The following is a 19,921-nucleotide window of genomic DNA, read 5'->3' as shown; positions in this document are numbered from 1 at the left end:
GGTAGGACTGCTCATGTCATCTCTTAAAGATTGTTTGCAAGAAAAAACAGCCTGTTTACATGGTCTGGTTTCAGAGATGAGCGCAGGCAGGTGACAATATTGCCACCTGTACTGAAGACCCTCAGCCACGCTCCGACACATGTGACGCCGGCCAATCACAAAGCTTTGACGCGTTCAAGTGCATTATTTTGGCACAGGAAGATTATGTTACAGGACATTAACGATAAAACAGAATATTGTTGTTCTATTTTTAGACACATCTCGCGATCGACTGGTTGGGCACCCCTGGGCTAGACCATAGGTATGTTGTGGTAGCAAAGTAGTCAGCTGAAGCCACATCTCTCTCAACTTCCCCACGGCATTTGTCATATAGCGCAGGCAGCGCAGACCTGCTGAAATAATACCGAGACGGCATCGCGTAACGCTTGTCCAACGTGTTGACAAGTTGCTTAAAGCCCTGGTTGCTAACAGTGCACATATCTTTAGCGATGTGCAGGGGCGGATCTAGACAAATATTCATGGGGTGGCAAGAGGGTGGCAGGAGATTTTGAGGGGTGGCATCCCCTGACAGAAGTAGGCTATATGCTGATTTAAATCACAATCATATCAATCAATTAGGGGTGTAACGGTACACGTACCCGTACTGAAATTATTCGGTACGGGCCCTTCGGTTCGGTACACGTGTGTACCGAACGAATATAACGTTAAAAGTAAAAAATTGAGAACATGAACCACTTTCTGGAAGTAATCTCAGGTATATATCATAGAGCGACCAAGTCATTTCATTGGACGAGAGGCATACTATGAGAGCTGGTCAGAGGGATGCGTTCAAATGTAGTCAGTAATTTGAGGAACTGGCGAAATGGCGAACGCAGATAAAGTTGAGCTGAAAATCCTCCAGCATCATTGAAGTCTCCGGTTTGGGAACATTTTGTTTTCGCAGTTACGTACAAGGATGACGGACAAAGACAGGTGGACCGAACCAAAGCTGTTTGTCGGTATTGTTCAACTAACATTGGTTACGCGGCTGTTAATACATCAAACTTGCACACTCATTTGAAAAGGCATCACCCGAATGTGAATATCACCGGTACCAAAAGAAAAAAGACTGAAGTGCAAACCCAACTCCCGCTAGCATTTAAGCCTCCACCACTCTAACAAGTTCAGACCGAGCCAAAGCTATTACAAACGCCAAATATCCTTATGTTGCCATGTTAGCAAAGCGCTACCTGGCTGTATCTGCTACCTCTGTCCCTAGAGAGAGGGTGTTCTCCACAGCAGGAGAGATTGTTAGTGCCAGCAGATCTGCCCTTTCAGCAAGCAATGTGGAGAAGTTCATCTTTCTTTAAACAACATGAAAATACAATGACAAGCAAGTCCTAATGTCAAGCTGGCTGCTCAGGTACTAGTACAGTTCAAATACAGATTATTTCAGCTCATCGAAATGCTGCACCTTAATGTTTATTTTACTATATTTTGTATTTATTTGAATACATTAGTCACAGTTTAATAATAATTAAAAATATATATTTAATGTTTTGTGATAATGTTTTCTGCTGTACCGAAAACGTACAGAACCGTGACCTAAAAACCGAGGTACGTACCGAACCGAAATGTTTGTGAATCGTTACACCCCTACAATCAATGTTAACTTGGAAAGCCACAATATTAATATTTTAACTCAATCACATAGGTGATATTATTGTGGCACATCAGTAAAGCCTTACATATAAGGTGGCAGATGTAATTTAATGAATTTTAACTGAACAATAACTGAATGAGTTTGTCTCACTCTTAGACCAGCAGGGGTACCAAATCTATGCAGACTGCTGCAATAAGTACATTAATTAACTGTCTCATCGATGTTTGTCTGAATGAATATGATACTATTAACAATCATATTATTCCTATCAGCTGTCAATCACTGTTAATAAATAATAATAATAGATTTAATTTGTTAGCGTTTTTACAGGTGCTCAAAGACGCTTTACAGATATAGTGAAGAACTGTTATGATTCACATATTCATTTATTATTGAATAAACTATAGTTTTTGGAGGAGTTAATGATGAATCAAGATGCTTGCTCACCCTCCTTCAAATTTGAAAAACAAGTAATTATATCATTATTGATATACAGTTACAACCTTGACTTTACATCAGAAAGAACAAACATTAAAGAAGTGACTAACTGCATCAGTTAGGGTTAAAAAACGTGTATTCAGCTAAAACATCGCTGCAGTTATTATCCAGTGGAAGGTCCTTACCTACTGGCCTAGTTAAATCAAATGGTTACTTTCTGTTGGCTGGGCAGTGTAGTTTTACACACCGTCTTATTTTACTTTCTCAGGACTTAAAACTGTTTTTTGGGGGCAGACCCCCTCAAAGAAAAAAATATATACACGCATACAATGTCATCATCTTAACAGTTTGTTATTCTCATCGAGTCATCCGTGAGCAGAGCATCAAGTTGGCATGTCTATTACAGCTGAATGCGGCGATTACTATTTTGTTCAGTAAAACGCCTCACAAACTTATTAAGATCAACAGCTGTAGTGCGTTTTGATTCAATGCTGAGTACAGCCAAACTGACAGTCTCTTCTCTGTCAGTGTAGACCGCAAATACCTCATTCCTTCAGTGCTTGGGTCCGAAAGGCTTCTCGTTTTGCGCCGTCCCCCCGTTCAAGTGAATTCGCCACCAATCATATTTCCACTCTTGCGCCAGGACCGGGGGAGGGGTTACATGACGTGCATATTGTGCTGCATTCACTTGCACTCGGACATTAGAGACTTTCTCTCATACTTGTCCGATGAGCCACAACTTTTCTTTCCAAACAAAGATGCCAACTGGGGTGGCAGCTGGGGTGGCAAGGCTATTGTTTAGGGTGGCAGTTGCCACCCCATGCCACCCCGGTAGATCCGCCCCTGGCGATGTGAAATGTAATGGCAAAGTACTTGCAAATAGTGGAAATAGTTTTACCCTTCTTTTTAACGAGTTGCTGCTCTTGTTCTGACATCTTCGCTCGCGCTGAACACATGTCACTCCCACGTGGCCGAGTGGGCTTTTAGGGTGGGGCGAAAGCGCACCCAGCAAAATAATCGTATTTTGTCAATTATGCTGTTTTCATAATCGTCGCAAACCATAATCGCGATTAAAATACGATTAATTGCACAGCCCTACTCTCTCGTGGTTTCCCTTTTCCAAATGAGTAGGCCTAGATGAGGCAAACCATAGACAATCAACCATTTTTTTATTTCAGATATATTCATGCCATTAAACTATAAAAGATAGTCTGAGAGCGGATCTCCGCCAAGGCAAAATGCCTTGTCTCACAATGTTAACAACATTGAAAAATAATCCCTTTCTCTTCACATTGATTGTTGACATGTAATGGATTCTTCCTTCAACAAAGGCCATACAACCGTATCTATATTTGTTTTTGTTTTGTAATCCTGGTAGAGATTAATAAACCAAAATTCTAGCAAATAATTGATATTGCCAGGTTCATGCATGAATTATGAAAGCCTCAGACAGGATTTTTTTACCAAGTGTTATTATTGCTCTTGGTGCATGAAAAACAAGATTTGAACTTTTTTTTTTTAATCTAGTTTTTTCAAAAAGATTTTTATATGTCCACTCAGGTGGACAGTATGCGTTCAGGGTTTGAACTGAAGAGATGTACATTTTGAAAAAATGATAAATAAAGATGTGCAAACTTAAAATTACATTATGATAACTATAATAAGTATATTGATTTACGGCCCAAAAATATATTGCAGATGAAGTATTTTCAAGAATAACCAGGGCCAGGGGCCAATTTGAGGCCCCACGCACAGTTATTTGATGAGTGCTAGTGGAGCCTCGCAGCTGCGAAACCGTGCCGCGCCACCCTAATTGCGCCACATAAGCGCATAGGTGCGCCTCAGATGAGGCCCCCCTCCGCAAGGTGTGGCCCCCTCCACAAGGTGTGGCCCCACACAGTCTGCATGATCTGCCTGTAGGGAGGGACGGCCCTGGGAACAACAGCAGCAGTACCAGTATGAATTGTAGTTGAAATATAGCCAGTGATGCATGATGTCCACTGTAGTGGACAGGTGCATAATCATGATTTCCTGCAAACATAACATCAATACTTTGATAATTTATGAATTATATGATTCCTTAGTTGTTACTTGATGTCACTACCTTTTTTATACCTGCAGGGGACGCTTTCCATGAAAGGATTGGCAAGATATAGGCTGCTTCTCAGGTCGATTAAATGAAATCCTTGCGTCCCTCACTTGCGTCGTTTCCCTGCGTTTAGTCCCTCCCACCAGGGAAGCATGGAGGGACGCAAGGAAACCACGAGAAGCAGGGAAATGAGTTTTAAGAGCAATGGGACGAACTTTCCTCCAGAGCGTCACGTGAAGCGACGTCCGTTTGTGATGACGCTGCACAGCTGATCGTCTGACAGCAGCTCTGTCCCCGTTATTTCCACACACACCCCCGCCTCTGTTAGTACACATTTACTGACACAAACATTTGTATCATCTGTTGCAGACCCCAATAAATACAATAAAATAAGAACTCATTCTCAAAAAAAGATAAACGCCATTCTTAAAATGTATAAACGAACAATAGTTTGATTAATATTGATTAGAGTGCACAATAGAAATAAAATAATTGAGAGAAGAAAAAGAGATATGTTATCTATCAAAACCCAGTTAGATTAACATTCATTGGATTGCACACGTTGTTTGTTTGTTTGGATATGTAGCATATTAACATTTTAAAAGCACTTAATGACTGACTGAATGGAAATGACAATAAATGAAAATGTAAAACGAAAAAAGCGATCATGAAAATGTTTCCAAAAAATGAATTAAACGATTTTTGACCACTTTGTTGTTCAGATATATCACATATTTGTAACTAAATGATACATTAATTGAAACAAAACACGGTATAAACTGAGGAGTGACTCCCGTGAGGTTCATGTATTTTCTTCACTCTGCTCTCATGTCAAGAAGCATCAGATCAGTGCATGCACTGCCTCGTCCAATCAGTGAGCGATACACAGTAAGGGGGCGGGGTGAGTATCTGAGGATTTAATCGGAGGATGGTCTGGTGGTTCCTCGGTTATCGCTCCTCCATGATCGCTCCTCGCTCCTCGATCCTCGGTCCTCCGGCAGAAATAAGAGCCATGGGACGGTACTCAAGATGTTGCAGGCAAATCAACTTCCGGTGAGACCGAGGACCGAGGAGCGAGGAAATGAAAATAGTCGACCTGAGAAGCAGCCATAGATGGGTGACTTGGTCCATGTGGCTTTCTGTCGTCCATCTTGGTTTAGAGACATGTATCATGCACTTACACTGACTTGGCACTGAGTGGCAGTGTATGAGATGATGCAATAGGGTCCTATGTAGTGGCTGATGGTGCAACTATGCAAACAAAAACAATGCATAAGAAAACACCTTTTGAATAGCTGTCCACTGTAGTGACCTCTATGCATGAAAGGGTTTTAAATTACATCATGTACCCTCGTAATTTATGGAAGATTTTAGATTGATGTTATTAAATACAGTCATTGAATATCAATACCACTCTTATATCACTATGTTAAATACTGTATGAAGCAGCCAGTTAGCTTAGCAACAATTATGGAAACAGAGGGAAACAGCAAGCTGGCTCTGACCAAAAGGTAACAGAAACCATTAATCAACTCTAAAGCTCATCGATTCAAATGTTTCATCATGTTGTGTAAACATAACAATTGGCCATTTTATGGGGGTAGCCAACAGGTGCAGATTCATGGAAGTTACTGCTCATAGTCAAGAAAGTGTCTGGACAGCGCGCTATCATTTACAGTTGTTGTGCTAAGTTTAGCTAGTTGTAGAGCCAAGAGTGTTATCAAACTATAATCTAACTCTTGTTTTTGCTCCCCAAAATATCAAACTATTGCTTTGAGACCAGTTTATTCCTTAAAGAAATCCTGCTAACAAATATGTGACACTAGCTGTCTAATCTGAAAACATAATGCTTGTAGCACCTAGCTAGCCAAACGCTTTTATGTGCAAATTAATACTATCGGAACATTCGATGTAGCTATGCTGTTAGTTACTTTAGGAAAAAGTGAAGAAGCTGAAATAAAAAAACACAGAAAGCTGTGAAATATAATGCTCAATATCTTCCTCCATAAATCACTGAGTGTATCTATTGCTTTTTCATTTTAAGGTCAATTAATCTCTCTACACTCTTCTTCTTCCTCTTCCAGGTCACTCTCAGGAGCGTGACAGGCACTTGGCTGCCTTTGCTGTTATTTTACCCCTGAGCCAGGGGTCATTGCGGTAAGTGCATTCAAGTTTTATTTTAACGCCACATAAAATGACTCTTGCCGTAGTAATGTTTTTGTTTGGAAAAAACAGTCAGGTATGCTTGTCTCTCGTCTCAAACCCTATGTTATTTGACCATTTAATTTGAGGGATTTCGCTGTTGATTTGATCCACTGATTATTTTTCTCAAAGTGTAGGGTCTTGCAGGCTCCTGATCTACATTTGGCCTTTACCTGTTTGGAGGGGTGATTGAGGTGAGGGAACTATTTGAATACCTCTCAGATCCCTTTGTTTATTTGTATAATATATTTGTTCCCTGGAGGCACTTAATCTTACGTTACAAAGGTTTGGTTTAATTATACCACCTCAAGTTATTTTAGGTACAAGAAATGTAAGTGTACGATCTGTGTTGTAAATTATTGTGAAAGCCCACTGTCATTGAAATAAATCAAAAGTAAGTTGTGAAAAATGTTCTACCCAAACGTTTATTTTATGGTATAAAAACCTTACATTCCTGTCAATAATGTGGCTATTTATTATCATGTTGAATTGAGAGTGGGCCTATCCATGTTTTCAGGTGTCCATCATGTCGGTTATGAAGAAGGAGATGGATAAGTACAGGGACATAGACGAGGACGAGCTGCTGAAGAAACTGTCAGAGGAAGAGCTGCAGCGATTAGAGGATGAATTAGAGGAGCTGGATCCTGATGTAAGTATGAAGTCCATAAAGAGTTTCTGTCGCTGTGTTGGTGTCAGTGGAGTGTGAGGTGGTCTTACAGGCTAAACAGAGGCCCCTGACTATGCTGTATATTGCTATAACTAAATAGCTGTGTGATATAATCTGAAATACTGTTAGATCATTTTTTTTGTAAGCCAGTCAAACAAGTGCAAACGATTAATGCTCGTGAAACTATGAGTAATCTTGAATCCGTTACACAGTAATAGTACAGTGGCAGCTAATGCACTTTGTATGTAGTGTACGGAAGACCAGCCAATCAAAAACCTATTTACTAGCACTCAGTTGGCTTGGCAGTAAGTGTAACTGCACAATGAGGCAGCATGGAGTTAATATTACAAGCAAGAAAAAAAGCCAGACATTGATGGTTTTAACTTCTCAGATATGAGGCTCCATCCTTGTACATTGAGGACGTTTAGTTTTGGACTGTTAATCAGTCATAACAAACAATAGAAGATGACGATGTCCCCTTTTGTTGTCAAGAATAGTCATTCACTTTTTGTTGGTGCTATTTACCTTAAAGAAATATCAATAATAATTTGTACTTATGGGGAAACGTATGTGTCTGATTCTGTTATGATGCTTGCTTTGCTCAAGATTATGGTAATAATTGTTGTATTTGATAAATCAACCTCCAGGTTTGTACCCTCAGTGGTGTTTCATGGGTGGAGATGGTGACAGCAGCTGTAATAGCTTTGTGATGAATCTCCAACTGCTCATAAAGAGGCTGGATATCCCCTCAATGCCAGGGAATGACTGGAAGGGTTGTGTGTGTGTGTGTGTGTGTGTGTGTGTGTGTGTGTGTGTGTGTGTGTGTGTGTGTGTGTGTGTGTGTGTGTGTGTGTGTGTGTGTGTGTGTGTGTGTGTGTGTGGTGTGTGTGTGTGTGTGTGTGTGTGTGTGTGTGTGTGTGTGTGTGTGTGTGTGTGTGTGTGTGTGTGTGTGTGTGTGTGTGTGTGTGTGTGTGTGTGTGTGTGTGTGTGTGTGTGTGTGTGTGTGTGTGTGTGTGTGTGTGTGTGTGTGTGTGTGTGTGTGTGTGTGGTGTGTGTGTGTGTGTGTGTGTGTGTGTGTGTGTGTGTGTGTGTGTGTGTGTGTGTGTGTGTGTGTGTGTGTGTGTGTGTGTGTGTGTGTGTGTGTGTGTGTGTGTGTGCGTGCGTGTGTGTGTGGGAGCGAGACTGATGCCAGCAGGGAGTGACCGAAGTTCCTTCATGACGTAAACAGAGGAAATAGTCAGAAGCAGTGCGTGCTTACCTTGTTTGTGCCTGTTTATGAGGGTAACCCGTTGCACAACAGTGCCCACTCTAACCTTCCCAGTACTTCCCACGTCAGTTCCAGTAAGACATTAAAAAAACAGCATGCTTGCAAACTGTACTACGGTAGTGAGATTCATTTATTGTCGATGATCTTGAGAATACTTTGTGTTTTTGTGCATACTGTACAGTATTGTCTTTCAATGACCCATTACAACGTGGAATGGGTTATACAGTACTGTTTACTTTTCTAAGACATGACATACAGTACTGTCACTTTATAGCTAAAGACTTGTTGTGACATCTTTGAATTAAAGCTCTTACATTTAAATCTGGGAAAGTTTAAATAAAATGTATCTAGATTACTGGTAAAAGTTTGGAGACAGGTAAAAAAAAGGACACAGGGTAGTAAAGTAAGAAGTGACAGGAGAGAAAGACAAAGTCTCATGCTGGTAAAAATAAAATGCTCTAAGTGTGCCTGTTATCTACAGCTGATACAACGTGTGACATTAAGAGCTTGGCAGTGACGATGTGATATACTCCTGGCTTTACTATAAATACTGCTTTAAGTCATGTGAACATTTACCGACCACTACTGGAAAGACCACATTTGAAAACCCAAGTTATCATGTCACCGGTCTGTAAAAATGTTTGCTGGCCTTGAGTCAAAGCGTGTAAGAGAGACAGAGTCATGAGGAGAGAGCGCTGAGAGGAAAGATAAGATATGAAGCTATAAGTAGCACTTGTAAGAGCTTGGTTTGAATGCTGCTATGGGTTGAGCATAACGTAGGGAGCAGCAATTCTCTGGGAAATCTCTGGGTCCTGTTTTAGGCTGGAGTTAGGGACTGATGTGGGAGTTAAATTAAACAGAGCTCAGTCGATATCACTTTGCTCTAATACTGTAATACTTGTGGAACATGTTTTCAAATGTGATGCAAAAATTACCATATTATCATTGGGCTTAATTTGGTAGTATTTTTAATGAATATTCTATGAGTATTCTGCCACTGAGATTTGTTTGCTTTTTTAAAATGTAAACAAATACATTACATTACTAATGTTATTTGCATTTCATGGTTTATTTATTTTATTTAGGGGGTTAAAGGTATTGTGTACTCTTATTTCCAAAGGCAAAATCTAGAAGAATTAACAGTTTTTCATTTAAAAAAAGACTGAAGTTGAATATTAACTACATCTTAATCACCACATGTATAAAGTATTTGTTCTTCGTCTCTAAATGTCTTGTTGTTTCTCCTTCTTCGGCACTGATGCAAGATACTACAGCACTTAAACGCTATGATAGGAAGAAAGAAATTAGATACAATCAGTATCAGTTCTTTAACTGATGCAAACTCTTGTTTGTCTAGAATGCGTTGTTGCCTGCTGGGATGCGGCAGAAGGACCAGACCAAGAAAAATCCGACTGGGACATTTCAGAGAGATAACCTGCTGGCCCATCTGGAGAAACAGGCCAAAGAGCATCCTGAGCAAGAAGACCTGGTGCCTTTCACAGGGGAGAAGAGAGGTACAATCTGGGTTTCTCCTCATTTTGGGATGTGACGGAGCCGCTTTGGGGCACCTGGCCATAGTAGTCAAAAAAGAGTAAACAGCTTTGGCCATTTCATACGTTGAAATGTTTAAAGAGGCCCTATTATGCTTTTTTGGGTTTTCCCTTTTCCTGTGGTGTGTTATATGTTTTTGGCTGCCCGATTGGACTCCTGTTTTTACTTCCTTAACATAGTGACTTGTCTATTGGCTAGCGCTTTAACACATTTACGTGATAGGGGGCGGGACATATCAAGGCAGTTGACCAATCACAACAGCCGGCCAGCTAACCAATCAGAGCACACTGGGCTCTGGTTTCAGACAGAGGGTGAAAAGAGCAGTATATGCAAAATAAAGCACTTTTTGTTAACATTAAAGCATGTCATAGTACAGGCACAAAATACAATGATGAAACCTGAAAATGAGCATAATGCGGCCCCTTTAATCTACTTGGGTCTTTGGACCGCAGACAAACTTTAAGTTCCTTAAAAAGTTCTGGCTCTACTTATCAGGTGGTTCTGTCTGGGTGTTGCTTTAATGCACTTGTATTCTTAAAAGACTTGTAAGACAATAACGTTTTTCACAGACCAGCTGTACTGAATCAGTAAAGATATCCCTTCCCTCAAGAACTGAAGTCAAGGCAGGGGCGGACTGGCCATCGGGATGTTCGAATCCCGATGGGCCGGTACTGAAGTGGGCCGGTCGGACGATGTGGGCCGGCCGGTAACCGGCAGGGCTCGACATTATAAATGGCCCGCTGGCCCGGAAGCACTATTTAGACACCCCGGGCCAGCATAACGTAGGCTACATTCCACTTGCCCGCTCGGGCCACTAAAGATATTGCTTTAAAAAAATTGTCCTGTGGTATTGGTATTTTGACTAGCAATATAGTTAAATTGTTTCGTTTATCAACGCTACAACATAGCGTTCCATGAGTCGGTTGTCGTTGTTGGGTGAAAAGCAAACAGCTGTTTGCTGCGAAGCGCAGCGCAAGCAGGCTCCCGTGAGCGGGAGCGCGCTCCTTCACTACAGACTATCGTGCCACCTAACCATTCGCCAAAAATGTTTTTAATACCAGCGGTAGCCGGGCAAAAAACAATCTTCAAATAAAAGAAAGTCACCGGAGGAGTTAAAGGAGAGTGACAGGGAGCATGAGAAGAAGAGGGAGAGAAAGTTTCCGCCAGCTTGATCGATGGAGTTGGCTTCTAGTGGTGCAGTGACGCATCCTAAAACCCTTTTATATTCTATCGATTAGATTTATGATTCGAAAATTATAAAAGTAGGGTAGACATGTGGAGATTATCCAGCTGAACAAAACGTGCATTTATCAAACAGGTTTGCTTTCCACAGACCTTATTTCCAGCTATTTTCCAAAACCCTGTGGAGAAATCCCATTGCTTTTTGTCGAGGGAACCAGCAGCTTACTTCCTGGTTTTAGGATGCGTCACTGGCTGCACCTCTCAATATGATGCCAATATAAACAAGGTCTTCTGTCTGCTCTGTACATCAATGCCGACCTATGCTGACAAGTAAGTGAAGAGTAGACAATATAAAGGTATTGGCGAAATGTCCCAGCAGTTTAGGATAATGAAGGTTCTAATCAAATCAATTACATAGCCATTACATATCTAACTCCTAATGACAGGAAGGCAGAAAGCACATTATACAAATAATAATACTCATAATAATAGCAGATTTTTTTTAACAATGACCACAATATCATTATACTAATAAACCAAATATGAACAATTGAGGAAAATGAGGAAGAACTGATGATTAAAATGTTGTAGTACAAGTAGTAATGTAGTTAGTGCATAAATTAGGCTACTATTGCAACAAATGTGTTAATTTTACCCTTAATGTCTACCCCTGCGGTAAGTCACTATAACACCTCCCCCCCCCCGTCGACAATTTACTAGCGGTATTTACTTGCGGTACCGCGGTGGGCCGGCGGTACCGAAGTGGGCCGGTCGAGAGTCCCGGGCTGATTTGTAGTCCCAGTCCGCCCCTGATTCAAGGTCTTCATGTGGAACACCCAGTGAGCAAACAAGCAGAGGGAGACCACAGCAGGTTCTGCAAACTGTTTAGAACAGTTTTCCATTTGAACCTCTCGTCTTTTGCTCACCATCTGCTGAGACCAGGCCCACTACAGGTTGGACTTGAAACTGGTTTTACCTGTCACACACTTTAAACAGTGTGTTCACCAACCTGGAAGGGTGCAGTGGTATTATTAGGATCCAGGGAGGACTTGGGGGATTTTCAGTTAGGCTGCTAAGCGCTCTGGTTAACATCTCGCCAAAGTGCTCATGTGGGGGTCAAAAAATATCTGGCTGAAACTCGAGGAGCTGACCACACAGCTGACCTGTCAGCAACAGCAGCCTGTGGTCAGGGGTGATGTGATGGAGGGATACTCATTAAAGTAAGGGTTAGATTCATATTAAATCAGTATGTTCCCCGAAGACTATATCTAGTTTTTTTCTTTGGTTTGATTTGGTCTTCAGTCTTTGAATGTGGTAGCTAGATCATATGAGATATATCATATCATATGGGGTAAATGTAGTAGTAGTAGTGCTTCTATTCGGATTAAAACCATCCATCATGTTGCAGGGAAAGCCTTTGTGCCGAAGAAGATGGTGGACCCCATCATGGAGAATGTGACTCTGGAGCCGGAGCTGGAAGAAGCCCTGGCGAGTGCTTCTGATGCTGAACTCTGTGATATCGCAGGTATCCTAAACACATCCACTCACATCTCATCACAGCAACATGTATTAAATATCCATAGTTCTTATCGTTTGAACTTTTCTCTCATTTATACTCGCTTATACACAATGGTTTTTGTGTTTCTTCTGTATAAAGCTGTTCTTTATCTTCTTTTTGGCAAGACTTTTAGCACAATTACCAGAGTCCCCATGGTGAAGGCAGTTTAAAACATGCTTACAAAAGTGAATGGAAACATTGGGAGAATATATTTTCATAATTTGCAGTTCTTCATCGAAATTTCACGGGTTTATAATAGTGAACAAATACAGATAAACCTTTCCTTTAAAAACTAATAACTAACATAAAATCTAAAATCCACACCCACATTTATACAAACATAATCTGAATAGGCGCTTTCACACCGGAGTACTTTTCCCCATACTTTTCCCTTTTAGTTCCGATAGTTCCTGGGATTTTACGTTCACACCATAGAATGCATATATGGTTCACACCAAAAAGATCTGGAACTAGGACTTAGTTCATGAGAACTTGTCTCCCCTTTTTAGTCCCTGCTAGAGAGCAGGTACTTTCCTGGGAGAAAAAGGTTCCCATTTCTGATTGGCTGGGCGAATTGCAAACCACGCCCCGTAAAACTCAGAAAAGTTTTTGTGAAGCCGCCATTTTATTTGCTGGCATTAGCATTATTAGCATTAGCCCAGCGCACCAACGGAGAGAGACTAACTTATGGCAACACAAAAAAAAACATGGGAGCGGTGGAGTGATGAGCAGGTGTCGGCGTTCTGGCGATTTACTCTCCAGAGTCCCAGCAGCTTCTACTGAAGCCAGTCCCCAACTCCAGGGACAATTGGTCCGTGCGCAAAGCATTGTGGGGATTTTAAGGACGCGAAGTCTACCCATGTGCAGCCTCGAAATGGTGGTCTCAGTGGTCTTCACAGTTTATAAGCTTCTTAGTTTTTGCAACAGTCTGTAAATATACACAATTTTATAATAAAATGCACACATTTACCTTTTTCTAGACTAAACACAGGTATGATCCTAAGTAAAAACAAAGTGAGGTTATCATGAGGTTGTTAACATCGCAATTTATCAGCGGATGTTTGCTGGAACTACTTGTAAACAGCTTATTTCCTGACGGACACACACAGCATTGAGTCCGGTCAGGTAGAGACCGGTCTCCAGTCAGCACCGATGCAGACTCGCTGTTTGAGGGCTTGATAACCCACTCCCCCTCCACACCGCTCCACACTCGTTGGTTTGGAACAGCACTTAATGTGGCAGACCCTCCGCACAATCGCGCAAACGGAGGGGTAGTGTGTAGGGGTAGGGTGTAGGGGGCGGTTTGGGATTGGGCCTCCCTCAGGGACTTTTTCTGGTGTGAACGCGATGTGCTCTTTAGTTCCGGGAACTAAAGAGTTCCAATGAACTAAGTACGGCAAGTACTTGGTGTGAAAGCGCCTATTGATTGTTATTCATAGAACTGATCTGTTTAATGTGCTAAAGTGCAGGTGTCTGATTATTTTTCATCTTCCCTCACTTAACGGTGGCCTCAACTTCCCCCTCATTCATTTACTTTTCCTGAACCAAATCTTCTTCATTTCCTCCAGCGCTCCTTTCATCTTCCCTTCACCCCTCCCCCTCATCCCTCCACCTCCTCCTCCATCCCTGCTGGATATCTCTGTTTCACCACCCAGGGTATCTGTAGACTGCACACCATGTTTGCATGGAGCGATTCTGCACCCTTTGCCATGTCGATGCTGCATGTACAAAAATGAAGATGTTTGAAAAACGTCATGTCTCTGCAGTAAAGCATATAGAAGTCAAGTTTACCATTGGATTTTAAGAACTCTCTCTCTAAAACACTATATTTTAAGTATTGACAAATAGTTTATTTCAGTAAATCACAATATGCTTTGATATTTAAGTAGCAGTAGAAGGCAATCATATTGAGGTTGAAAGATAATACATCTGTCTGTGAGAGGAATACATGATAATATGTTCACCCATTTTTCAGTCTCTACTTCCTGCATGACAGAATTGTATCATCAAAAATGCTGCAGGAATATTTTGGGAGCACAACGAGTCCCTGGACTTGCTGAAGGTAACATAACGTTGGGTTACGTATTGTAACCCTTGTTATATTAGCACAGGCGGAGCCCTCTACTGGACTCTAGAGGTACTACCTTACCCTGCGAGCATTCTCCCACTGAGACTTCTATAGACGTAGCCGGCCTTGGGTGGGCCTACCTGAATGCGCGTGCATCACACCGTATAAAAGGAGGCCTCGCCTCCTGACTATCATCCTACACCTCTCTTCAGCGAGCGGAATAGCACAGACAGTGCCCTGAGTAGAGGGCTCCGCCTGTGCTAATATAACAAGGGTTACAATACGTAACCCAATCTCTCACAGGCTCCGCCCTCTACTGGACTCTATGGGTACAATGGGTGGAGCCCCGATGCATACGCGCACTGTCGTCCAACAACAACATTCCACCCTACTGCCCCTGACCGGCTTTTCTGGTCAGCAGCTGCTGCCCCACATTCTCCTTTAACCCGGTTGTAACCGAGGAGACATCTGGGCTGTGGCTGACAGAGCACACCCTGCTGCGCTTACCTCGCAGAAAGTGTGCTCAAAAAACAGTGCCGGGGGACCCCCCCCCGCCCATAGACGGATGGGGAGAGCCTCCTCGGCCCCTTACTACACGCCTGCCTCCCTGAATCCCTAAGGATCACAGGGAAAGCGCCAGAGCCCATGCCCCACACTCAAACACTGACCCCATGCAGAGTGTGTGGACTAAAGTGTGGAGGGCTACCCCCCTCCTGGAGAGGAGAGCAGCCCTCCTCCTGTAGGAGAGCAGCCCTCCAGCCCTGTAAGGGCCCAGCGCGCCCCTTGCCCATCCCGGGACCCTCAGAGGGCCCGAGAACAGCGAAGGCGCATTACGTCCGGGGAGGGGTCAGATGCCAACTGACCCACAACCACCCCCCCCCCCCCTACCAGTCCTGTGTTGCCCCCGCAAGCACAGACGAGGAGAAAGAGCCCGACATGTCCAAGAGATAAAACCTAGATAAAGAGATAAAAGACGCCGCTGTGCATATATCCTCCACACTCACACTGTTGAATAAAGCTGTTGACATAGCTACAGCCCGTGTGGAGTGCGCACGAATCCCCGTGGGGCAGGCTCTCCCTGCCTGTCCGTAGGCATGTGCAATGCTCTCCCAGAGCCAGCCTGCCAGGTGTTTCTTGGACATAGCTTTCCCGATCACTCCGCCCCCGAAGCACACGAACAGCTGTTCGGTGCGTCTAAGGGCAGCCGTGCGCTCCACATAACATGCTAGCGCACGCACCGGGCAGAGGAGGTGTAGTTTAACTTCCCTGTCCCCACCATGGGGGGGGGGAGACTAAAACCCCCTAACTGAATAGCCCTCGACCTGAACGCACTCCTTCGGCTCTTGGGCACAAAGGAGGGGTTCGGTCTGAGTGTCGCACCGCTCCGGTCACCCCGAATCAGTAAACAGCTCGGGTGCACCGACAGCGCGGTTAACTCGGACACTTTTTTTGGCTGACGTTAAGGCAAGAAGCAAAGCTGTCTTCCACGACAGTGCTTTTAGGGAGGAGAGCTCCAGAGGCTCAAATGGTTCTGAGACCAGAGCTCCGAGCACTAGGGGCAGGTACCACTGCGGGGTGGAGGCGTGCACTACTGGGCGCAGCCTCCTGACCCCCTGTAAAAACCGCTACATCAGTGGTTGACTAAAGGTTGACCTGCCGCCAAATCCCTCATGGCAGGACGAGATGGCTGCTGCATACACTTTCACTGTTGAATGCGCAAGCCCTCTGTCCACCAGTAACTGTAAGAAGGAAATAATAGAGCCTAACTCACAAGATAGGGGCTCTATTCTCCTCTCCTCACACCATCGCTGGAATCCTAGCCACCTTGGCCTGTAACAGGCTGTGGTGGATCCAGCTCTAGCTGCCTGGATAGACTGAATAACACTGTCAGACAATCCACCCTGTCTCAGCCTGTCCCTCTCAGGAGCCACTGGAGAGGTTGGCCGAGAGTGGGTAACGCCCCGATTGCACCTGCCTCTTGAGACATCGCCCCCCAGAACTGGGGAACCGCCCAGGGCTGGCCCACCTTCATCTGTGTCATCTCTGAGTACCACGGTGCCCCAACGCGGTCCGGAGCCACTAGGATGACTGACAGACGTTCTCGCCTCACTCTCCCCAGGAGAGGGAGAATGAGACGCAGCGGTGGAAAGGCGTATAGCAGGATCCGGGGACCCCCAAAACCGGAGGTTGCCCTCCACTGAGGGGGGGATGGTCACCAGCCGCCGTTTGTGCCTCTTGGGATCCAAACGCAGGCTGGAGAACCACCTCTGCAGGCGGCGCATATGCAGTAACCCCAGCGGGAGCATCCGCCATAAGACACAAAGTCTGCATGACAGTTAAAGCTGTCACTGTCGCCCCCTGTTGCAGCCTGTGAACCGCCCGGAGAAGGGACGCACTTCTGCTCTCTGACAGGGTGGTGCGTAGCACACCTGCATCAAGCACCACTCCCAACTACAACGCCTGTTGGTGAGGTATGGGGGTGCTCTTTTTTCAATTGATCGTAAAGCCTAATTTGGTTGGTGTGTGATCAATTGTGCTGTGCAAAACATTGCCTGTTCCCGGGACCCAGCCATGACTATGAGGTCGTCTAGTAAAAGAAAACTCTCATGCCGTGGGCGTGCAGCGGTTTAAGCGCTGTGGCCACACATTTGCTAAATGTGCGTGCCTGTTGAACTCGTAGGCTATCCCCTGGAAGGCAAAACGCAGACACTTTCTGTGCTCTGGAGCAATTTCTACATGAAAGTCGATGGTCTATGGTCTTCAGGTCGATGGTGGTGAACCAATCTCCTGGCTGCACAAGCCCCAGTAACTGTTTCATAGTTAACATGCGGAATTTCCTGCAGGAAATGTGGCGATTCAGGCCGCTGAGATCGAGAATAGGTCTGAATTCCCCTGTCTTCCTGAGAACCAGGAAGTACATGGAATAAAGATCATTTTCTCTGTGCTGAGGGTGCACAACAGACACAGTCTGTTTCTGCACCAGAGCCTGAATCTCTGCTGAGAGGAAACACATCTCCTCCTGGGAGGACAGATTTACCTCTTGCATGCCCATAAAAGAGGTGGGTGTGGGACACCCACAAGATAGTGGTCCATGTGATACAGTGGTACAGTGTATAGACATGTGGTACAGTGGGATGCTGCAAAACTGGAGTGAATAGCCCCGTTTCAGCGTCCTGTCCCTCCACCTTGTTAGCACACAGCTGAGTTTCCATTCCCCAGAACATTGTGTTAATGGACAAGCCCTCATCTGTGGGGCCGCAGCTATGAAGCTGTGATACTATCTGGTGACCCGTTCCGCCGCAAAAACTCCCCGCGAAGGGAAGATTTGCCCATGGAGGGTTGACACAGAAAGGACCGATTATTTACTGAGGACCCTGAACGCACCGCCGCGCGCTCTTGTGTGAGTGCGGGCTCCGCCATAATGCAGCCAGACTACGGTAAACTGCATTGGAGTCTTTGCTCTAGGCGTAGTGTGTTCTCTGACAGTAATACGCCGGCCATAATGTCCCTGTACCCGCATAGTGCTCTCCTTTAGATAGCACTCCCTGCGGTTCATCCCTCTCATCTGCGCATGCCCACTAGCCTTTACAGGAGCTACAGCTGGGGCAGCGAATGGGGAATTTGTACGGTTAACATTGTGTGTAAAAACTTTTGAAGCTTCTGAAGCTTTTGGAGGAAGCGTCAGCCAATCAAATCATATGCCAGTACAAGCTCTAGCCAATCAAACCGCTGCTTGTGTGTCAGGGGCGGGAGATTCATGTGATTGGTTGTTGGTCGAGCTTCAGACACGCCCAGCTCCTAGCTTTTTTTGAAGCTGTAGTGTGGACGTAGCCTTGTGGAAACAAAAGACACTTAGATTTGGATACAGATCAACCTCATTCTTATTAGAAAACGTAGTGATCTGTGCATTATACAGGGAGGAGGCGGGATTCGCCCCCTCGTCCCGGGCGGAGAGATTTTCTCCCCCCGCCAGTCAGATCCGTAAAGACGGAAAGCCCGTCCCCGTGAGTGCCGGCACGCCGGTTCCACGGGCTGGGCCGAAGAGGTGAAGGGCACCTCTCCCTTCGTCTCACCTCTCGACTGAGGTCTTTGAACGCACCGTGGCCCGCCCTCGGGGGAGGGGGGCCGCGCGCGCCGTCACAATGACGTCTCTTTGAAACGGACATTATGGGGAAAAGTGGTATTGTGGAGATAGATGACTCTTACTCTGGGATAAATGAAATAGTCTTTACTGAATGCATTTTTCCCACACACACACCTCACTCCAGAACTAGAGTTTACAAACGTAAACCACCGTTCTCCTGCGGGGGTCCCTGAATGCCGCGCGCCCACGTATTAACGCTGTATTTCCCATTGCAACGGTGAAATGCATTAATCGGAGCTATTATACCAGGCAAGGTGTGTTTTCTGACAACAGCACGCCGGCAATAGCGTCTCTTGAACCCGCACAGTGCTTGGACAGCACTCGGTTTATTCCACTCACGTGCACACGCCCACCTGCTGGCTCCCTATACTGGGGTTTACAGCAGGGGCGGGGAGTGTAGGACAGTGTTTCTTCCTCTGGGGATGGGCAAGAATCAGCCACGATGCGACTACTCCTCATCCCGTGCGCAAGGAGATCGATCCAAAGAGCCCTTCCGTAAACACGGGGGCTCCCAGGAGATCAACACGATCTTCTTTGGAAAGTGCCACGCGGTGTGATATCCCAGGGACATCACACGGCGGGCAGCGGCGGCGGCCTGTGATGAAGTAGGGTCGACCCTATATCATGTGAAGCCACCGAGCACCGGTCCCCGGGGGAACCGGGCCTGGGGCAAGGCCCATGGACCAAGCTACTTATTCGGCCTTGCGGCCCAATAATCGCTCTGACCTGGTGAGGCGGGGGCATCTCTAGCAATGAGTGAGTAGCCCACACACCCGCCGCCATGATCATCACCCAGGGAGAGTACAGCCCTGGGCGGTGGACTTCCATGGACGCCAGACCCGGAAGGAATGGCGAACGTGAATGGCACCGCCTCGGCCATATCCTGGTCCCCCAACCACTCGAAGCAAAGGTGGTGGGGATCGGCGCCCGCTATTTCAGCCAGGGCACGAAGACCCGGGTCTCTAGCAGTGGCGACTCCCTGGAGGTATGATAACTCTTTCTTCTTCTTTCAAACGTCTCAGTCTCTCGTGGAATCACTTCCGCTGCTGAAGAGAAAAGGATGATAGTCAGGAGGCGAGGCCTCCTTTTATACGGTGTGATGCGCGCGCATTC

The 19,921-nt window shown here is 45.1% G+C and overlaps 1 protein-coding gene across 8 annotated transcripts in view; it reads left to right on the top strand.

Moving 5' to 3' along the window:
- Nucleotides 1-19,921, top strand: part of tmod1 (tropomodulin 1) — a 32,792-nt gene that overhangs the window by 3,909 nt on the left and 8,962 nt on the right. For 2 of the 8 annotated variants that reach the window (XM_034238565.1, XM_034238559.1), the window contains exons 2-7: nt 6,254-6,326; nt 6,509-6,565; nt 6,889-7,020; nt 9,663-9,819; nt 12,447-12,563; nt 14,572-14,658. In XM_034238565.1, the coding sequence (XP_034094456.1) occupies nt 6,898-7,020; nt 9,663-9,819; nt 12,447-12,563; nt 14,572-14,658 (484 nt within the window). In that variant the 5' untranslated portion in view covers nt 6,254-6,326; nt 6,509-6,565; nt 6,889-6,897. Of the gene's footprint in view, nt 1-5,243; nt 5,681-6,253; nt 6,409-6,503; nt 6,566-6,888; nt 7,021-9,662; nt 9,820-12,446; nt 12,564-14,571; nt 14,659-19,921 lie in introns of those variants that run through there. The other 6 variants (XM_034238567.1, XM_034238566.1, XM_034238560.1 and 3 more) reach the window with 5 other exon arrangements.

This window comes from Gymnodraco acuticeps, unplaced genomic scaffold (genome assembly GCF_902827175.1).
Source record: "Gymnodraco acuticeps unplaced genomic scaffold, fGymAcu1.1, whole genome shotgun sequence".
In the NCBI taxonomy this organism is placed as follows: domain Eukaryota; kingdom Metazoa; phylum Chordata; class Actinopteri; order Perciformes; family Bathydraconidae; genus Gymnodraco; species Gymnodraco acuticeps.
The sequence above is the reverse complement of the archived record's forward strand: the minus strand, read 5'-3'. Positions and strand labels throughout refer to the sequence as shown.